Source organism: Aquarana catesbeiana, linkage group LG04, assembly GCF_042186555.1.
Source record: "Aquarana catesbeiana isolate 2022-GZ linkage group LG04, ASM4218655v1, whole genome shotgun sequence".
Taxonomy (NCBI): domain Eukaryota; kingdom Metazoa; phylum Chordata; class Amphibia; order Anura; family Ranidae; genus Aquarana; species Aquarana catesbeiana.
The window spans coordinates 610,583,966-610,598,498 of NC_133327.1; the positions used below are offsets into that span (position 1 = coordinate 610,583,966).

At 42.2% G+C, this 14,533-nt stretch overlaps 1 protein-coding gene across 1 annotated transcript in view; it reads left to right on the forward strand.

Moving 5' to 3' along the window:
* The window catches only part of ESF1 (ESF1 nucleolar pre-rRNA processing protein homolog), a 104,698-nt gene that overhangs the window by 42,162 nt on the left and 48,003 nt on the right, over positions 1–14,533 (forward strand). The window contains exon 9 of the mRNA XM_073628251.1: positions 1,561–1,713. Coding sequence (XP_073484352.1) covers positions 1,561–1,713 — 153 coding nt within the window. The remainder of the gene's footprint in view (positions 1–1,560; positions 1,714–14,533) is intronic.

Here is a 14,533-nt window from a genome sequence, read left to right on the forward strand (position 1 = left end):
CGGCAAAGCGCCGCTTGTTTTAGCGGCACTTTACCATCGTTGTAACAGCGCTTTTCGCTAGGGTTAATAGCGCCCACAAAGTGACTCCGCCGAAACGCTTTGCAGGCGCTTCGGCAGCACTGCCCATTGATTTCAATGGGCAGGGTGTTTTAGGAGCAGCGTATACACTAGGGTTGTCCCGATACCAATACTAGTATCGGTATCGGGACAGATACCGAGCATTTGCGCGAGTAGTTGCACAAATGCTCCCAATGCCTTAGCCGATATCTGGCTGGGATGGGAGAGACAGGAAGTCAGCGGGCGGAGTTAGAAGGCGGAGCGGAGGGCGGAGCTGGGAGCAGAGCGGAGAGCGAGTTTTCCGAGTCTTCAAGTAGGTAGTACAGAGTGTAGGGCACAGCTGCATCATCCATCATAATCAGCGACTGGAGCCATCACATTCAGTAATGGAAGTGACGTTCCATGTTGCAGTTACACCATCAGTGTAACTGAAAATCCCAACGCCCATCTTGGTACACCCTGCACTCGGCCACAGTATGCCAGCAGCGGACATCTTGTTACACCCAGCCTATATAGTTCAGGCTGGGTGTAACAAGATGTCCGCTGCTGCTTTATTGAGGCCGAGTGCAGGGTGTACCAAGATGGGCGTCGCAGAGGCAGCATAAAAAAAATTAATCCTCTCGTGCCCATAAGTGTCAGCCATCAACCAGTTCTCATCAGTGACATCTGTTACTGCCATCCATCAGTGCCCATTCAGCCAGTGCCACTGCCAGCCATCAGTCAGTGCCAGCCATCAATGCGTGCCACCTATCAGCGCCTATCAGTGCGTGCCGCCTATCAGTGAGTGCCACTTATCAGTGCTGCATAATCAGTGCCACCTATCAGTGCTCATCAGTCAGCGCCATCTAGCAGTGCCAGCCATTAGTGTGTGCCACCTATCCGTGCCCATTAGTGCTACATGACATTAAAAAAAAGTATCGGTAATCGGTATCGGCGAGTACTTGAAAAAAAGTATCGGTACTTGTACTCGGTCTTAAAAAAGTGGTATTGGAACAACCCTAGTATACACCGCTCCTAAACTGCCCCAAAGATGCTGCTTGCAGGATTTTTTTTTAATGTCCCACAACTGCACCGCCCTTGACAGGTGAGGAGCTTTGCAGGGGCTATTTTTAGCGGTAGAATGCCAGTGAAGCGCCTTCAGTGTGAAAGTGGCCTTATACAGGAGGTGTGTTATTGGCAGGATCACCAGGTGAGAATTGAAAGGAGAAACAAGCCTAAAAAATGAAAACAAATGCAGCCACCACATCTAATGATTGATAAGCTGCAAGATATTACATTTTTGGTTTTGGTTTTAATACCGCTTTAAGTCTTCAGTGTTGCTTTTTTCTGTAGCAAGCACCATCCAACACAACTACATTTAAAAAAATATACAAATAAACATTAAGATTTGCTTTTAATTTAGGAGAAATGTATTGCATTTGGTACCTTCTCTGTTATTGCTGCTTAATGCTGCATGGATTATTCTTACACTGATTTTGCAAATATGGTTTTACCTTTTTGTAGAAAATGTGGAGCTAGAAGATGGGAAGTCTAAAAAAGGGCCAAAGGATGATGAAGACCAGATTGCTCGTTACAGGGAGCTGCTTAAGGACATCCAGGAAAAAGAGAAGAAGCAGGAGGACAAGGATGTGGAAATGGAAGTAAAATGGATCCCAGGTAATTTTGTTTTCACTTTTACCAACAAAAAAGTTAATGTTGTTATTGAGCTTTTTAAAATTAAAATATAAGCATGTTATCCTTGCTTGCTTTGTGCAATTATTGCGCAGAGCAGCCCCTATCACCTTCCTCTAGGGTCCCACACCAGGCCTCTGGCTCCTCCATAGAAAGCTGCTTTCTATGGGGCAACTCATGTGGGCTTGCTCCCGAGCCACCCTATCTGAAGGATTTGTGTCTTAATGTATTCTATGCATTAAGATAAAAAAAAAAAACCTGCGTGCAGCATCCCTCTTAATACTTACCCGAGCCCATCTCGATCCAGCGATGTTGCAGGACAGTCTCGGCTGCCCGGGACGCTCTCTCCTCACTGGCTAAGACAGCAGCGTGGCACCATGCTGTCAGTCAAAGTCAGTGTGCCAAGGAGGAGAGAGAGAGGGGGTGGGGCCGAACCGTGGCTTCCTGTCTGAATAGACACACAGAGCAGCGGCTCGGCTCTGGTGCCCCCATAGCAAGCTGCTTACTGTGGGGGCAGGGGGAAGGCGCCAGGTGCGCCGGCGAGGGACCCGAGAATCTGGGCTGCTCTGTGCAAAACTACTTCACAGAGCAGGTAAGTATGACATGTTTGTTATTTTTGTAGAAAAACAGACTTTGCTATCTTTAAGGTCTAACTTTAAGGTTAAAAAAAAAAAAAACCTTGAGGCTTGAGAACCATTTTAAAGATCTTTTCACTACAGTACATAGTACAAGAAAGGGGACTTTGAAATATTTTTTTATTTTTTTTATTTTTTGTTACTTTTGGGACAACCTAGTTTTAAATCCACCTAAAGAGACATAATTTTCTGCCCATTCAGAACATAGTGACAATGCCTCCTGATAGTCCACTCCCCAGCGAGGTATATTTCCCTACCCGCTCCCTCACATCCATCCAATTGTGCGGACGTGCGACGCTGTACCCAAATAAAATTGATGTCCTTTTTTTTTTCCCAAAAATTGAGCTTTCTCTTGGAACTTCTTTCTCTTTTGATCACCTCTCCGGTTTTTAATTTTTGCGCTATAAACAAAAAAAGAGCGACAATTTGAAAAAAAAAATAATTTTTTTTTTTACTTTTTGCTATAATACATATCCAATATATTTTTTTTTTTTTTTAACAAATTTTTTCATCAGTTTAGGCCAATATGTATTCTTCTACATATTCTTGGTAAAAAATTCCCAATAAGCGTATATTGATTTGTTTGCGCAAAAGTTATAGCGTCTACAAAATAGGGGAAAGATTTAGGGAATTTTTTTTATTATTATTGTTTTTACTAGTAATGGTGGGGATAAGCGATTTTTAGCGGGACTGTGATATTGCGGCAGACAAATCTGACCTAAGTGACTTTTTTGGTTACCAGTGACAGCAATACAGTGATCAGTGCTATAAAAATGTACAGATCGCTGTATAAATGGCATTGGCAGAGAAGGGGTTAACACTAGGGGGTATTCAAAGGGTTATGTGTTCCCTAGGGAGGCGTTTCTAACTCTCAGGGGGATGTACTGACTGGGAGTAGAGAGGGATCGCTGTTCCTGATCACTAGGAACAGCTGATCTATCTCTCTCGCGCTCGCGCGCGCTCTCTCTCGCTCTCTCTCTTGCTCTCGCTCTTTCTCTCTCTCCTCCCGTCAGAACAGGGATCCGCTTTGTTTACATAGGCAGATCCCCATTCTGCCTCTGCGTGGAGAGATCGCAGGTGGCCAGATCCCTGTATCTATTGCATGAAACGATGTACAGGTACATTTTGCGCAATAGAGGGGCGGTCTTAAAGTAGTTAATGCCATCCCAGTCTTAGTCAATATTGAGTTGGCCCCCCCTTTGCAGCTGTAACAGCTTCAACTCTTTTGGGAAGGCTGTCCACAAAGTTTAGGAGTGTGTCTATGGGAATGTTTCACCAATCTTCCAGAAGCGCATTTGTGAGGAAAGGCACGGATGTGGACAAGCAGGCCTGGCTCACAATCTCCGTCCTAATTCATCCCAAAGGTGTTCTATCGGGTTGAGGTCAGGACTCTTTGCAGGCCAGTCAAGTTCCTCCACCCCAAACTTGCTCATCCATGTCTTTATGGACCTTGCTTTGTGCACTGGTCCAAATCATTTGGTGGAGGGTGGATTATTATGTGGGGTTGTTTTTCAGGAGTTGGGTTTGGCTCCTTAGTTCCAGTGAAGGGAACACTTAAGGCGTCAGCATACCTAGACATGTTGGACAATTTCATGGTCCCAACTTTGTGGGAACAGTTTGGGGATGGCCCCTTCCTGTTCCAACATGATTGTGCACCAGTGAACAAAGCAAGGTCCATAAAGACCTGGATGAGTGAGTTTGAGGTGGAGGAGCTTGACTGGCCTGCACAGAGTCCTGACCTCAACCTGATAGAACACCTTTGGGATGAATTAGAGCAGAGACTGCGAGACAATTTCATAAGGAATATGTGATATATCAGACAGATGATATCACCTCTCACTGGTGGTTGACTATATTACCCATACGTTTACGATTACTTGTGAAACAGAAATTACTTACTTATTCTATTATAATAGTAAAAAGGTGAGGGCAGAACATATCAGCCCCGTAAAAGATGATCAAGGGATGTTGGGAAGTGACGGGGAGAAAGCAACTGTATTAGATACATTTTTTTTACTCACTTTATACAAAGGAAAAGGAGGGGCATAATAAACAAGACATTAAGGGGTTGATTTACTAAAGGCAAAAAGACTGTGCACTTTGGAAAGTGCAGTTGCACACTGCAGGAGAAGTTGCTCCAGAGCTTAGTAAATGAGCAGAAGCTCTGCTGACTTTCATCAACCAATCATGTGCAAGCAAAAATGCTGCTTTTTTTTATTTTCCTTGCATGTGATTGGGTATTCTTTGCAAAGTGAAGCTTTACCTCCTTTACTAAGCTCTGGAGCAACTGCACTTGCAGAGTGCAATTGCACTTTCCAAGGTGCACAGTCTATTGGCCTTTAGTAAATCAACCCCTACGGTTAATAACTGTATAATGTATCCTTGTGTTTGTCAGAAACCAGTTTTCAAATAAAAGTAGAAAAATTTAAAGTAAATAAATTGAACTTAAAGAGCAGATGGCTTACACCTGAGAGTTCTCCAAAAACTTTGCCATGTTATAGCCAGACCGATATTTTTCATTCTGAAAGCGGAGTTCCACTCGTTTGTAACTTTATTAAAAGTCAGCAGCTACAAAAAGTGTAGCTGATGATTTTTAATAAACACTCGCCTGTCCCAGGGTCCAGTGATGCGGTTGCTTGAAGTCCCACTCCTCTCCACGGCGCCATCATTGCAACTGTGGGCACCCAGCTGTGGCAACCTGTGGTTTAAGAGCCGGGGTCCCAGAAGATTGGAGAGAGGGAGGGGGAGAGGAGGAGTTACCTAGGAGGCGAGGCAACGGAAGAAACAGAACTAGATACACACTCCCCCCCCCCCCCCCCCGTAAAACAATTACATGCCAAAGAGAGAGGTGTGCGTAAAGTGGAAGTTCCACTTTTGGGTGGAACTCCGCTTTAAGGACAGCTTCCGACCAGAATGGTACAGGCTGATTGGCAAATAGCTAATGTGGCATCATTATTCACAAAGCGGGCGCAGTGTACAAGGATATAGAAAATAGTCACACACACACACACTCAGGTTTCTTTTTTTTTAACCTTACCAGCTATGTAACATTTGAAGTAACCAGGCAATTTTCTGTGTTGCTAGGGGAATGCCCTACCCAATGAGTTTTTACAACAACACTTGACCCTTGCTGAACCGCAATACTGACCTGCTATTGTAATGTTCCTACCTATTGGGCCTTCTTGGCACTTTAGTACCACTATATGTTCTGGCCAGAACTAGCCATCATGCTGATGAGGTCAAAAGGCCAGAACAGTGCATTACTTTTCATAGGGAGTTTGGAAAGGATGATTTTTTTTTTTTTTTTTTTTATTATTAATTTTTTTTTTTTTTTTTTAAGCGGTAATACAATAAATGCCCACTGAGAGGCACTGTTGCATTACACAGGAAGTTGTCCTGAAACCCTCTGGATATTCTTGACTGTTATCCAACGTTAAATAGTCTAGGTTGAAAAAATAATTTCATGTGCACATAGTTAAATAAAAGTCAATGCTTAATGATAGTATTAAGAGATTATCAATACTGAAGATCATTTAAAAAATAGCACGGGGAGAAATTTTCATACATCCACCTGATTTCTGTCCAGTAATCCTTTTTTAATGATTATCTTAAGGCACCCTCTGGTTAAAATGATATAACCTAAAATGATTAATAGTATAAAACCAAATAATACATTTATCTTAGTGGCAAATGGAAGGCAAATATTTTAAACTCACAACATACAGTATGTAGAAACATCTACATGGATGATTCCAAATGATAAGGGCACGTTTATCAGAAAACTGACAGACATCATTGTATAATATGAGTTCTTGCACGACCGTGACATGGGGGTTGATTTACTAAAACTGAAGAGTGCAGAATCTGGTGCAGCAGTGCATGGTAGCCAATTGGCTTCTAACTTCAGCTTGTTTAATTAAGCATTGACAATAAAACCTGGAAGCGGATTGGTTTCTATGAAGAGCCGCACCAGATTTTGCACTCTCCAGTTTTAGTCAATCTTACTTTTTTTATTTTTAACTTGTATTTGTTTTATAGTAAAGATAAGTCTAGATAAACCCATGATACACACGTTCCACTGTTTAATTCCCAGTAATCTGACCCTGTTACATAACCTGATTAACGGCTGCTTGCCCTTTTAATAGAAAAGGACTCAATGCACGTACCTTCATATAGGGGGGTTCATGTGGGACCCCAGACACCAACAACCGATTCTTTGCATACAGGTGTGGTTGGAGTCTGAAATCATATAGACCCGAGTAGATGCTTAGGCAGGGAAAACACTGATTACTAGCTGCTGGGTTCAAGAATCACACAGCAAATACCAAAGGTCCAACCTTGGATACTAGTTGTAGGTTGGTCATTTTACTAGTTGTGAAACAAAACATGTGCTTTAATCCCCTTGGAATAGGTACTCCGTGAAAAGTCCAAGAATGGAAGCTTCTATCTGAGGCTTCTTAGCAAGGCACTTAGTGCTAGAACTGATTCAAAATTCAGCTTGCTTTTGGTGGTATTTGATCAATACTGGGTTTTTAGTTTTTTGTGATATAAACGAAGAAAGACCGAAAATATTGAAAGAAAAACAAAACCGTTTTTTTACTTTCTGCTATAAAACATATCCAGTAAAAAAAAAAATTTCTATAGAAATGTTGGCCAAAATGTACTCTGCTACATGTTTTGATAAAAAAATCCCAATAAGTGTATATTGGTTTGCTTGAAATTTATAGCACCTACAAACTATGGGATATATACTGGAATTTTCCTTTTTGTTTTTTTATGCTTCTAATGGCAGCGATCAGCGACTTATAATGGGACTAAGATAGTGCAGCAGTCAATCTGACACTAATGATGCCCGGGTGGGGGACTGACTAACTGCCACTGACATCATCAATGAGACTATTACAGTGATAATACTTTACACTGTCACTGTACTAATGACACTGTCTGGGAAGGGGTTAACATCTAGGGCAACGAAGGGGTTAACATCTAGGACGATCAAGGAGTTAAAAGTGTGCCTAACTGTGTGTAAAGTATGCTGCTTTTTACTAAAGATCTCTAATTTTCTCATCCCTGCTTTGCAAAGATGAGAAACTGACAGATCCGTTCCCTTTGTACAGAGCTCTGTATTGTTTATCAACACAGAGCTCTGGGCTGTGATTGCACACAGCTGATCAGCAGGTCCCGGGACTTGATAGACTCCCACTGTGTACAATCACAGTGGGAGCCTGGCAGGGTGCACGCATGTGCGCGCCCTAAACCTAGGAGTAGGCAGCGACCTACGGCTACAACTCTTTGCCTTCAGCCGTCGCTCGCCCGCAGTACATTGTGGGCCGGTGGTTGGCAAGTAGTTAAGACCCGTAATAGCAGGAACATTTATGGTCGCTGTATGTAAAGGTTAACCAAATCGAAGAACAAAAGTGAGACATATTTATCAGCTTACCAATCCTTAGATGTGCTGGCTGCACTCATTACCTTTTTCCAGGCTAAGAACTTTTCCAGCAAGTGCAGCAAATGTTTTATTTTTTCTGTAAACTACTAATCTCCTCAGCTTCTATATAATGGAGATGAAGAGAGGAAGACATGTTTGACCCAGATTGGATGACTACCATGGCTTCCTCTGTAGACAGTGAAGTAAATGAGCATACTGTAGCTAGCCCAGAATAGGAAGTGTGTTTTTCGCAGAATTACTTGCTGAAAATAAAGCATGAAAAAAAGAAAATCCATGCAGTCACCACGTATTTAAGGACTGGTGAGTTTCAACATGCAGAAATTGTAACACATAATTGTAATATGTATAAAAACAACACATTGAGCACAATAAAATAAATATTCCCCACTAAACTGTTAAAATTCTTACCCAACCATGTGCAGTTTACAGCTTTCAATGCTGCTAGCTCTCGCTATCTGAGTGCTGCTTCGCTGAACTTTTGGTCTTCACATTAAAACATTTACAGTGGACAGTGCATTCTCCAGTTTTGTTAACTTGGAGAAGAGGAGGAAGGAGGAGCAGGGGGGTGCCTTGCCATCCTAAGCTAAGATTCTGTATGTTTCTGTTGATGCACACAGTGTAGGGAGACAGAACTGTAATCCCTGCATGCAAAGGTGACTCCATAGCATGCTGCGAGAGAAAGGAGCCACCCTGAAACAGGAAACCTGGGCCAGTGGTCATGGCACCAGCATAAACTTGAACAAAGGCAATAATTTAGAGATAACGAATCTGAATACTCAGTAAGTATTTACATCGACTCCTGAAAGTTCTTAACCACTTGCTGACTGTGCTATAGCCAAATGATAGCTACAGTGTGGCCGGCTAGCTCTGGGAGGTCGTCATATGATGGCCTTCCGTGATTGTGTTTGCTGCGGAATGTGGGGTGACACGCCCTGTGATCACCATGTCCGGAGGACACTGCTGATCACAGATTGAGGTAAAGAGTCAATAAGAGGCTCTTTACCACATGATCAGCTGTGTCCAATCACAGCTGATCACTGATGTAAACAGACATCAGTTAGAGACACTCCTTTCCTCATGCTGACAGCGTGAGAAGAGGAGAAGAGAGCCAATAACCAACTTCTCTAAAAGGGACATGTACACTGATAATTAGGGCACTGATTATCAGTGCAGTCCCAATAGTGCCCACCAATAGTGCCCACCAGTGCCACCTATCAGTGTCGCCTTCTCAATGCCCATCAGTGCAGCTTCATCTGCGCACATCAGTGAAGGAGAAAAATTACCACACTGTAGCACACAACCTTACCTTGTGTGAAGAACACTTTTTTTAAATTGTGTTAATAGCTTCGTGTAATGGCCAAAACAGTCTTTTTCGCTGCAGTGCATAGCAGTGCCATTTATTTTGAAAGTTATCCCATTGCACTAAGGCAGTGCAGCTTCAATGCACCACAAAACACAGTACAGCCTTACCATGTGTTGTGCACTGCGATACCAAGAATTTTACTGGCAGTATCCTGTTCTCAGAATAATGCCCCGTACACACTGTCGGACTTTGTTGGGACATTCCGACAACAAAATCCTAGGATTTTTTCCGACGGATGTTGGCTCAAACTTGTCTTGCATACACACGGTCACACAAAGTTGTCGGAAAATCCGATCGTTCTAAACACGGTGACGTAAAACTCGTACGTCGGGACTATAAACGGGGCAGTGGCCAATAGCTTTCATCTCTTTATTTATTCTGAGCATGCGTGGTAATTTGTGTACACACGATCGGAATTTCCGACAACGGATTTTGTTGTCGGAAAATTTTATATCCTGCTCTCAAACTTTGTGTCGGAAAATCCGATGGAAAATGTGTGATGGAGCCTACACACGGTCGGAATTTCCAACAACAAGGTCCTATCACACATTTTCCGTCGGAAAATCCGACCGTGTGTACAGGGCATAACCCTTTACCTGTGTGGTGAAATTTTGAAAATTGATTTCTTCACATTAATACAGATATAACTGAGAAGTTTTTTTTTTTAAGTCTTTTAACTGCTTGTTCAGAATATGTAAATACTTTAGTGTGCACAATCTGGTTCCCATTAATATTTAATAGGCCAAGTATATTAATATTTTAAGGTAGATTTCCAACAAAAATTGAACCCCTCTCCCTCTCCATTGTCAGCCCCATTGAAAATGATACCTCCATGCCTCCATTGACTATATTACTTCTAGAATGAGGCCTGACAAAATACAGTGTCAGTTGTGACCAGCAGAAGTACAGTCTTTTAGTTGCCTCTTCTGATGAAGCCCAGGAGCCTATGGTACAGGGAATGTTTGTCCCCACATGGAAGGATCCCATGCATACTGAGAATTGAACTTCTTTGGTACAAGTTGTTTTAGCTTTAAAATAGTTATCTCTAATTTCCCTGAACAGAATGTGTAGAGCATCCAGCTAGTTATTTTAACATGCAAAACGTATTTAAAATCTATTAGTAGACGTTTCAGTTGCTTTATTGTCCCTGGAGAGTTCTGCTTTGTGAAAAGCTACAAGAGAAGCAAAACTGTATTATTTTGTTCTTTGCATTGCGTCTTGCCTGCGATCAAACCTTTCCCCACTGTTGACAGTGCAGGAAATGCTAATTTAATCACTTTTTTCCTAGTGCATAGATAAAAGGACGGAGATTTAAGTCATGGTCTGGTAATTATACCTCCCTGTGGGGGGGGATGAAAGGTCCCCTCGAGTACTTTGATCTGTCACTGTGCATCGCTGCTAAATGTAAAATGAAAAAATCCAAGTAATATGATAAGACTGAGCAAATACGTTGAAAACTGTTCAGTTTACATATTCTGCAAACATGCTATTAAGTCTCCCTTGATTTGAAGTAATGGGTGGGATCCATTTGGCAGAAGTGTTGTCCGTCTGTTGAAGGATGAATCCTGGGGACAAGGCACATAGGAGGTTCTGGATTTTCAGTTACAGAAGCAATTCCCCTATTGTTATATTAAAGAAAAATTTCCTTGAACTTAACATCATGCTCAGCCTGTTGGCATGGCTTGTAATACAATAACATGATGGTACGTTGCCCAGTAAATGCAAGCTTTCCTGCATAGAGAATTACAACACACAGATAAAGAACTGAGAAGGGCTCTTATGCTGACACATTGAGTTTGATTTACTAAAACTGGACAAAATCTGGTGTGGCTCTGCATAGAAACCAATTGGCTTCCAGTTTAGTTTTTGCCAAAGCTTAAATACCAAGGGCCTTGCATTCACTATATCCGGTCTCCCACAGCACACAGAACATGGAAATGCAATTGTTTTAGTAAACATAAACTTCTAAATACCTTTTCTCCTAAGCGGTATATAACAGTCATATGACTTCTATCGTTGTCTGGCCAAGCACTGGTTCAAGCTTGTAGGAGGAGTTTTTATTTTCCTCTGACTCATAGCGGAGGAGAGCAAAAAAAATCCCAAGAAATTCTTTAAGTGTGTAAACAGTAAAAAAGGGAGGACAGACCATATTGGCCCCATAAAGAATGAGGAAGGACATCTGGTTACAAAGGATGGGGAGATGGCAAAGGTATTGAATTTGTTCTTCTCCTCAGTATTCACGAGTGAATCGGGGGGCTTCAGTAACCAAAACTGCAGTGTTTATCCTCATGACACAACACAGGAAGCACCTACATGGTTAACAGAGGACGGAATTAAAATTAGACTTGAGAAACTTAACATTAATAAATCACCGGGACCAGATGGCTTGCATCCGAGGGTACTTAGGGAACTCAGTCAGGTGATTGCCAGACCGTTGTTCCTAATTTTTACAGACAGTCTATTGACTGGAATGGTACCAGCTGATTGGAGAAAAGCCAATGTAGCACCAATATTTAAAAAGGGCCCAAAAAACATCCCTGGGAATTACAGACTAGTTAGCCTAACATCCATAGTATGTAAACTCTTGGAGGGGATGATAAGGGACTATATACAAGATTTTAGTAATAAGAATGATATCATTAGCAGTAATCAGCATGGATTCATGAAGAATCGTTCTTGCCAAACCAATCTATTAACCTTCTATGAGGAGGTGAGTTGCCATCTAGATAAAGGAAGGCCCGTAGATGTGGTGTATCTGGATTTTGCAAAAGCATTACGTTTACTGTACAAAATAAGGTCCGTTGGCATGGACCATAGGGTGAGTACATGGATTGAAAACTGGCTACAAGGGCGTGTTCAGAGGGTGGTGATAAATGGGGAGTACTCAGAATGGTCAGGGGTGGGTAGTGGGGTTCCCCAGGGTTCTGTGCTGGGACCAATCCTATTTAATTTGTTTATAAACGACCTGGAGGATGGGATAAACAGTTCAATTTCTGTATTTGCAGACAATACTAAGTTAAGCAGGGCAATAACTTCTCTGCAGGATGTGGAAACCTTGCAAAAAGACCTGAACAAATTAATGGGGTGGGCGACTACATGGCAAATGAGGTTCAATGTAGAAAAATGTAAAATAATGCATTTGGGAGGCAAAAATATGAATGCAATCTATACACTGGGGGGAGAACCTCTGGGGGAATCTAGGATGGAAAAGGACCTGGGGGTCCTAGTAGATGCAATGCCAAGCTGCTGCTAATAAAGCAAACAGAATATTGGCATGCATTAAAAGGGGGATCAACTCCAGAGATAAAACGATAATTCTCCCGCTCTACAAGACTCTGGTCCGGCCGCACCTGGAGTATGCTGTCCAGTTCTGGGCACCAGTCCTCAGGAGGGATGTACTGGAAATGGAGCGAGTACAAAGAAGGGCAACAAAGCTAATAAAGGGTCTGGAGGATCTTAGTTATGAGGAAAGGTTGCGAGCACTGAACTTATTCTCTCTGGAGAAGAGACGCTTGAGAGGGGATATGATTTCAATTCACAAATACTGTACTGGTGACCCCACAATAGGGATAAAACTTTTTCGCAGAAGAGAGTTTAATAAGACTCGTGGCCACTCATTACAATTAGAAGAAAAGAGGTTTAACCTTAAACTACGTAGAGGGTTCTTTACTGTAAGAGCAGGAAGGATGTGGAATTCCCTTCCACAGGCGGTGGTCTCAGCGGGGAGCATTGATAGCTTCAAGAAACTATTAGATAATCGCCTGAATGACCGCAACATACAGGGATATGTAATGAAATACTGACACATAATCACACACATAGGTTGGACTTGTGTCTTTTTTTCAACCTCACCTACTATGTAACTATGGGGCTGCATGACCCCTGACCCTCTGTCTGGACAGTTCTGATTGGCCCTGTGCTGATCACATGCACCCTTCCAAATAAAAATAAAAAACCTCTCTAGCAATACACACCAAATTGAGCATGTGCAGATTACTTCCTAGGGCTCTGTACTATCAGCAGATGGATTGGGGACAGTGTAAGAAGGGGAGGATCAGAGAAGACAGGCTCAAACAACCTATTTACACAATGCGCAGGATTAACCCCTTAGGTTCGGCAGTTTTACTGCATATACAGACTGATTTTTCTGTTGTGGGTTTAGTAACCCTTTAATTGAACAAGCTGCAGCTAGAAGCTGATTTTGCACTCTACGGTTTTAGTAAATCAACCCCAATAACGGCTTCCTTTTTAACAGAGGCGTGTCTAGGAAGAATTCTATAATAGCCAGAAAAGAAACAAAGTTTGTGAAGTTCCCTGGTGGTCAGATTGCTTGCATTGATGATCAGTGGATAGGTGCCTCCTTACACTGCTGGTCATTTAAAGGTCCCCCCTTTTACATTGATGGTCAATGAAATGATCTCTTACGCTGGTGGTCAGTGGGAAAATTAACCCCTTACCCTAGTGATCAGTGGTAAAGAAGCCCCAGCATTGGTGATTCGTGGGAAGAATGTCCCTTACATTGGAGATCAGTGAGAAGGATGCCCTCCTTACAGATTGCTAAAAGATAACTGGTTTTTGTGCTAAATTATCTGAGTCTGCAAATTTCCATTGTTTAAGACACCCCTAGCTATGTCTGGGGGAACACCAGTTGAGAGAGACTGGCCTAAAATGATAAGAACCAGGTACTTCTCAAAGCCAATATTTTTGGGTACTTCATTGCAGTATGAGAGCAGCCAGAGTCATATTCGACAGAAGTGCGTCTTTCTAAAGAGAGAATACATGTTGCCTGATTTAATCCTCTTGTGTAGAAAAACAGACCACTTCCCTTTGCAAAGCTGGCTCTGGATTAAATTACTACAATTGAAGTTATTTTTAATTGGTGGTTGTAGAGACAAAGTGAAAGTGTGTCCTTTGATCTTGTTGTATATTTTCTGAATTGCTGCTAGTATATTTTTGATGTACTCATGCAGAAGGCTAGTCAGAGTCACAAGACCACAACAGCATCCTTATTATAGTCAGCCCATCATAAAAGGAAGCAGCTGAAGAAGATCTGCTCTTGGCCGTATTTACATTATGTCTGTAAGGTAACACGGCCCTATTCCATTTTTTAAATGGTGGAAAAACACTTAAAGAATAAGTGGCTAATATTGCAAAATGCAAAATCTAACTTCCTAGATCCTTGTGACCAGTCATGAGATCACCCCCATCAGGACTGTACTGCCCACAAGGAAAATTGAGGCGGCCATTTAAAGTGTTAATCACTTCTGCCAAGTTTTCCTGTTACCAAGAGAATAGTGGTGACAGGGGAGGGATCTCCAACAGACTGACAGCCTCAGCTCTGTTCCTGTGTGCTGTGTA